The sequence below is a fragment of the Cetorhinus maximus genome, unplaced genomic scaffold (genome assembly GCF_964194155.1).
Source record: "Cetorhinus maximus unplaced genomic scaffold, sCetMax3.hap1.1 HAP1_SCAFFOLD_4307, whole genome shotgun sequence".
NCBI lineage: Eukaryota > Metazoa > Chordata > Chondrichthyes > Lamniformes > Cetorhinidae > Cetorhinus > Cetorhinus maximus.
This window is the reverse complement of record NW_027600211.1, coordinates 10,001-17,267: the sequence shown is the minus strand read 5'-3', so window position 1 is coordinate 17,267 and position 7,267 is coordinate 10,001. Positions and strand designations below refer to the sequence as shown.

The 7,267-nt window shown below is 58.8% G+C and overlaps 1 protein-coding gene across 1 annotated transcript in view; it reads right to left on the bottom strand.

The window, feature by feature from the left end:
* Positions 1 to 1,494: 1,494 nt before the first annotated feature.
* Positions 1,495 to 7,267, bottom strand: part of LOC144678451 (ubiquitin-like modifier-activating enzyme 1) — a gene marked incomplete at both ends in the record, with an annotated part of 15,715 nt that continues 9,942 nt past the window's right edge. Inside the window, 7 exons of the mRNA XM_078538227.1 lie at positions 1,495 to 1,705; positions 1,849 to 1,941; positions 3,039 to 3,127; positions 4,983 to 5,172; positions 5,436 to 5,510; positions 5,659 to 5,854; positions 6,339 to 6,403. Coding sequence (XP_078394353.1) covers positions 1,495 to 1,705; positions 1,849 to 1,941; positions 3,039 to 3,127; positions 4,983 to 5,172; positions 5,436 to 5,510; positions 5,659 to 5,854; positions 6,339 to 6,403 — 919 coding nt within the window. The remainder of the gene's footprint in view (positions 1,706 to 1,848; positions 1,942 to 3,038; positions 3,128 to 4,982; positions 5,173 to 5,435; positions 5,511 to 5,658; positions 5,855 to 6,338; positions 6,404 to 7,267) is intronic.

Genomic DNA, 7,267 nt, shown 5'->3' with positions numbered 1-7,267 from the left:
AGCAACGGGGGGAAAGTGTTGGTGTTAACACTCCCCCTACACCAGTCCCCGCCCCCTCGCCCCAAACCCAGACTACCCACCTCTCAGGTACTGGCCCACCCAGCCCCGACCTGCTGAAGGCAGGCGTGGATCCGAGGTTTGTGTCTGCTCCCCTGGGACCCAGTGTCACCCAATCCCAACACTCAGCCCCTTCACCCTCATCTTACCCCCTGCTCAATCGAGCACCCCTCACTCCTTAAACTCTCACCCCATCGGGACCCATCCCTCCAACACCCCTTAAACCCCCTCCCCATTGGGACCCATCCCTTAAACCCCCTCCCCATCGGAGGCCCTCCCTCCAACACCTCTTAAACCCCCTCCCCATTGGACACCTCCCTCCGACACCCCTTAAACCCCCTCCCCATCGGGCCCATCCCTCCAACACCCCTTAAACCCCCTCCCCATCGGACACCTCCCTCCGACACCCCTTAAACCCCCTCCCCATCGGGGCCCATCCCTCCAACTCCCCATAAACCCCCTCCCCATCAGACACCTCCACACCCCTTAAACCCCCTCCCCATCGGACACCTCCACACCCCTTAAACCCCCTCCCCATCGGACACCTCCACACCCCTTAAACTCCCTCCCCATCGGGACCCATCCCTCCAACTCCCTCCCCCATCAGACACCTCCCTCAATACTCCCCAAACCCCCTCCCCATCGGGACCCGTGCCTCTGACACCCCATAAACCCCCTCCCCATCGGACACCTCCACACCCCTTAAACCCCCTCCCCATCGGACACTTCCCTCGATACTCCCCAAACCTTCTCCCCATCGGGACCCGCCCCTCCGACACCCTTTAAACCCCCTCCCCATCGGACACCTCCCTCCACACCCCTTAAACTCCCTCCCCTTTGGACACCTCCACACCCCTTAAACCCCCTCCCCATCGGACACCTCCCTCCACACCCCTTAAACCCCCTCCCAATCGGACACCTCCCTCAATACTCCCTAAACCACTTCCCCATCGGACACCTCCCTCCGACACCCCTTAAACCCCTTCCCCATTGGGACGCGTCCCTCCGACACCCCTCAAACCCCTTCCCCATTGGAACCCATCCCTCCGACACCCCTTAAACCCCCTCCCCATCGGACACCTCCCTCGATACTCCCTAAACCCCCTCCCCATCGGACACCTCCCTCGATACTCCCTAAACCCCCTCCCCATCGGGACCCATCCCTCCGACACCCCTTAAACCCCGTCCCCAATCTCTCTAAGTTGCCTCCAGCCTGGCTGTGGTTGCATTTCGAGTTTTCTATTACACCTTTGCCACCCTCGCAGCCTCTTCCAAACACTCTGAAGAGGACCGAAGCTTCTCCCAACCTTCAAGTTTTGCCTTTACACTTGCATCTCCCCCCTGGACCGGCCAACCCCCTGCAACCCCACCCCGAGTCACGTTAAGGAGCGGGGGGGCCCAGCAAGCCTAACAAGACACTGCCCGCAGCTCACCCACCCCCACCCCCGGCACTCACCGTGTGCTTGGGCGCAGCTATCGGCTCCGAGAAGCCGAAGAAGGGCAGGGCGAGGTTCATGAAGCCGTTCTTGAAGGAGTCCAGCTTCCGGTGACCGAAGGCAACTTTGTACAGCTCCAGGCAGACCAGCCCTACCACGGCTGCCGTCGCCGTGGCAATGGCGGGGATGATCTTCCCGGCGATCAGCTTGCTCTGTAGGAGGTGGGGGGAACAGAAGGCGGACAAGATGGATAACTGCAACCACCCCCCTTCCAAACTCTGGCCAGGTCAGAAATACCCCCCTCTCCCCCACACCCCTCGAAATCCCACTCAATGAAAGCCTCGCCCTGACTTACCTTGTGTCTGTCGGCGGGCGGGATGTCGTAATTCTCGGCTCGGAGGTTGGACGCGGCCACGATGAAATCCATGTGGAAGTTTGTGTCATCGTCCTGTGTGAGGAAACGGAACCGCAATTACAGCCTGGGAGGACGGGGTAGGGGGGGGAGGTTTAACAACAAAGGCGGCAGCAGCAAACTATCCGGTAACAGCCCTGCCAGCAGACCACAGGCCCCCACCCCCCGCCCGGCACTTCAGGATGTCTCGGAGAGGGTGCGGAGGGAGGGAGATTTACCCGAACGGCTCCCGGGGACGAGGGGGGCGTCAGTTCGTGCGGAGGAGCCGGGATTGTTTCCCCTTGAGAGCGGAGAAGGTGAAGGGGGAGATTGAATCGAGGCGTTCAGAATCACGAGGGGGGGGGTTTGGATCGAGTGAATAAGGAGAAACTGTTTCCAGTGGCGGGAGGGTCGGTAACCAGAGGGATGGCGGGGGACACAATTTGAAGAGAATCGGTAAAAGATCCAGAGGGTGTGGAGGGGAGATGAGGAGAATGTTTTTGACCCAGCGAGTTGTTGTGATCTGGAAGGCGCTGCCTGAAAGGGCGGCGGAAGCAGATTCAATAGGAACGTTCAAAAGGGAGAGGAATCGGAGAAATACTCGAAGGGGAAAAACCCACAGGGTGTGGGGGGGAGGAAGGAGCAGGCGGGGAATGGGATCTAACTGGTTTGCTCTGTGAAAGAGCCTGCATGGACTAGACGGGCCCAATGGCCTCCCTTCTGCATTGTGCTAGTCTAGGATCTCTGACATTCCTCAACTTCTTGAGCTCGGGCTGCCTCGTTGCCCAGGAAGGAGTCACTGAATCCTCCTCAGATCCACAGCATCATACAGCAGGCCAGGAGGCCATTCAGCCCATCGTCAGTACGCCAGCCAATTTAAGATAGTCACGTGACTTTTTAAAAATGTATAAAGTGCTGCTCCGAGACCAGCAAACTGGTATTGCTTCCTCAGCGGCTGCATGGACAACTTGCAGGGAAGCAGTTTACAGCTGCATTTAAAACAGCTGGAGCAGCTCATACTGTTCCAAACTCAATGGGGTACAGTTCAGAGCGAGACCCCCTCCCCTTCCCAAACTCAATGGGGTACAGTTCATAGCGAGACCCCCTCACCTTCCCAAACTCAGTGTGGTACAGTTTGGAGCGAGATCTCTTACCTTTTCAAACTCGATGGGGTACATTCTGAAGGTCGACAGTGCCTCCAGTGAAGGGAGTGTGGTTTTCAGCTCCTCCAAACGGCTGTCGTCTACAACAAGAAGGTGCAGTTAACCCGGGGTCACACCCTGTATCTCACACAGAAATGCAGATCCCTCAGCACCTGCCCTGTATCAGCACCATGTAACGCTAGAGAGGCTGTCCTGACAGGGAGAGACGGGGAGACAGAGTGGGGGTGGAGAGAGAGAGAGAGAGAGAGAGAGAGAGGGAGAGAGGCAGAAAGAGGAGAGAGAGAGAGAGAGAGAGAGAGAGGGGGAGAGAGAGAGGCGGAAAGAGAGGGAGAGAGAGGTGGAAAGCGAGGGAGAGAGAGAGGCGGGGAGAGAGAGAGGCGGAAAGAGGAGAGAGGTGGAAAGAGAGGGAGAGGGAGAGAGAGGTGGAAAGCGAGGGAGAGAGAGAGGCGGGGAGAGAGAGAGGCGGAAAGAGGAGAGAGGTGGAAAGAGAGGGAGAGGGAGAGAGAGGTGGAAAGCGAGGGAGAGAGAGGTGGAAAGCGAGGGAGAGAGAGAGAGGCGGAAAGCGAGGGAGAGAGAGGTGGAAAGCGAGGGAGAGAGAGAGAGAGGCGGAAAGAGGAGAGAGGGAGGCGGAAAGCGAGGGAGAGAGGCGCGGAAAGTGAGGGAGAGAGAGGCGGAAAGTGAGGGAGAGAGGCGCGGAAAGTGAGGGAGAGAGAGGCGGAAAGTGAGGGAGAGAGAGAGAGAGAGAGAGGCGGAAACAGAGAAGCAGAGACGACAAATTACAAGGAGGCCAGGGTGTGTCTCTCCCACCTGCGCACCCCTTGGGTGAGGTGCCAGCTGCAGCTAAGCCCCTTTTAAGCCTCTTACACAGTAACAGGAGGAGGCCATTCAGCCCCTCTCGAGCCTGTTACACAGCAAAAGGAGGCCAATCAGCCCCTCCTGAACCTATTACAGGGGGAGGCGATAGCGAAGTGATATTGAAGCTGGGCTAGTAATCCAGAGACCCAGGGTGATGCTCTGGGGACCTGGGTTCGAATCCCACCACAGCAGATGATGGAATTTGAATGCAATAAAAATCTGAAAAGTCTAATGATGACCATGAAACCATTGTCGATTGTGGTCAAAACCCGCTTGGTTCACAATGTCCTTTAGGGAAGGAAACCTGCCGTCCTTACCCAGTCTGACCTAACTCCAGAATCACAGCAATGTGGTTTGGACTTTTAAATGCCCTCTGAACATGGGCAATTAGGGATGGGCAATAAATGCTGGCCCGGCCAGCGAAGCCCACATCCCGTGAACGAATAAATAAAAACACAGGAACAGGAGACCACCGTTCAGCCCCTCTCCAGCCTGTGACACAAACAGGAGGAGGCCATTCAGCCCCTCGAATCTGTTACACAACAGGAGGCCATTCAGTCCTTCTCAAGCCTGTTAGACAGGAACAGGAGGAGGCCGTTCAGCCCCTCTCGAGCCTGTTACACAGGAACAGGAGGAGGCCATTCAGCCCCTCAAGTCTGTTACACAGCAACAGGAGGAGGCCATTCAGCCCCTCTCGGGCCTGTTACACAGGAACAGGAGGAGGCCATTCAGCCCCTCAAGTCTGTTACACAGCAACAGGAGGAGGCCATTCAGCCCCTCTCGAGCCTGTTACACAGGAACAGGAGGGGGCCATTCAGCCCCTCTCGAGCCTGTTCCTCCATTCAATCAGTTCACAGCCGGTCTGTATCCAAGTTGTATCGACCCACCCTGGATCCCTAGCCTTCAGCTGACAAAAAACAGGTCACCTGACACAGGCAATTTGTGGGGTGGGGGGTGGTGTTGGGAAGAGCGAGTTCGGGTGCTGGTACACAACATGTCACTCTCTCTCTCTCTCTCTGTGTCACTGCCCCACCCCAGCAGGCCCGTGCCCCACGAGCAGCGCACTGCGGCTGGACTCACCCAACGAGGCATTGGAGTTCTGGAGGTCCTGGTCGGAGACGTGGATCTTGACGCCGGATTTCGGCGTGAAGGTGGGCACTTTCACGCCCTTCAGGATCTCGGCCACTTGAGCCCGGTCTTGGCAGCCCTTGATGCCGTAGGTCTGTGCAAACAGGTTGGCGGCGGCCACGATGTAGTCCATGTGGAGGGTCTGCGAGGTGGGGAGAAAGGGGAGGGAGGAGCTGGTTAAACAGGAAAATCCACACACACACACACACACACACACACAGAGAGAGCCCACCCACAGCTTCCGCAAGACAGGACGGCCAATTTCTCCAACAGGGAAGGGGGGGAAAGAGCTCAGCAAACCCCCTCCCCAACCCCACCACGTTACCAAATCAGCTCCGCGGACACCGGGGAGGGGAGCCAGCTACCTCAAAGTGGAAGTTCCCCGGTTACCGATTGCGTACTCACGTTCATCGTGTCGAACTCCAGTGGGTGAGGACACCGCTTGGGGCCGGACCAGAATGGAGTGCCTGACGTCGTGACCTGGATTGGGGGGGGGGTGAAGGGAAGAGAGTTGTTAGTGGGAGAGGCCACCGTTTGGCGCGGCTTTGGGAGGGAGGGGTGGTGGGGGGGGGGGGGAGAAGAGCAGGACCACCCTTCCCCCCCCCCCCCCGGTGAAAAGCTGCAGTACCTGGTCGGGGGGGAAGTTGTGCAGGAGTTGCCGGATGTTGTTGTTGTACTGGATTTGCCAGTGGTTGCGCGCCCACGTCACGCAGTCCTCCCAGCTCTTGGAGCGCTCGGTCACCAGGCTCTTGAAGGCGGCCTCCAGGACCTCGAGGGGCTGAGCCCCGGGCAGCTTCAGGGTACGCTCCATGAACTTGGAATCCCTGCGGAAAGGGGGAGGGGAAAAAAAAGAGGAGAGATCGAGTCAGCGGGGGAGGAGCCGTCGACGAGAGGGCGGCAGGCGATACAGAGCCCCGGCGTCCGGCCCAGGACCGATGGCCGTATTACATTACCCCACCCACCCCCCCATCACCGACTCGAGGCACACCCAGCAGGACCCTCCCGGCCTGTGCAGAGCCGCAGCCCGAGCCACAGGGTGGACGCAAGGCTCTCGGGCTGTGCCGGGAGCGCGGAGGGGCCGGTGTTTCAGGCTGGCCACAGGCAGAGAAGCACAGCCGGAGGGACCCCCAGTGATGAGGAGAGGGCCCTCCGCTCCCCCCACTCCCCCTCACAGTTTCACACGCCGGCCCAGTGGGATTCTCGCTTCGCCGGTTAGCGATGTTCATTCTGACGGGAGGAGGAGGAGGAGGGAGGGAGGGCGCTGGTGGCTGTAACCCCGGGTGCGGCGCAGAGCAGGGATGGACTCACTGTATGTACTGGTTGACGTTCTCGGCTGGCTGTTTGAAGAGCCCTTCAAACTCGTCACGGGCCCACTGCAAGAGAAAGACCAACACACGTCACGTCAATCCCACTTCCAGCCGACAGATACAACCAACAGACCCCTGCGCGGTCCCCACGGGTAAAACAGCTTTGAATATCTCCCAACCCCCGCCTCCCCCCACCGCCTCCAGCCTCTCAGACACAGCAGCCGGGAGACTGGTGGCGGCCAGGGGCAGCTCCAGGACCCCAAGCCGCCAGCAGGCACAGCCCCAACGACTACTAATCCTTTCAGGGATGGAGAGAAAATCGAGGGAGCTCCTTGTCCTCACATCGCCCCCCCCAGCCTGGGGAAGTCCAGGGTGGAAGGAGTCAGCACCAGCTCACTGACACCAATAGTCCTCAGTGACCTGTACTGGCTCCTGGTCCCCGCAATCCTCCATCTTAAAATTCTCAGCGTTATATTCAAATCCCTCAGCATCCTCTCTCTGTAACCCCCTCCAGCCCCTACAACCCTCCCTATCTCTGTAACCTCCTCCAGCCCCTACAACCCTCCCTATCTCTGTAACCTCCTCCAGCCCCTACAACCCTCCCTATCTCTGTAACCTCCTTCAGCCCCTACAACCCTCCCTATCTCTGTAACCTCCTCCAGCCCCTACACCCCTCCCTATCTCTGTAACCTCCTCCAGCCCCTACAACCCTCCGTATCTCTGTAACCTCCTCCAGCCCCTACAACCCTCCCTATCTCTGTAACCTCCTTCAGCCCCTACAACCCTCCCTATCTGTAACCTCCTCCAGCCCCTACACCCCTCCCTATCTCTGTAACCCCCTCCAGCCCCTACAACCCTCCCTATCTCTGTAACCTCCTTCAGCCCCTACAACCCTCCCTATCTCCGTAACCTCCTCCAGCCCCTACACCC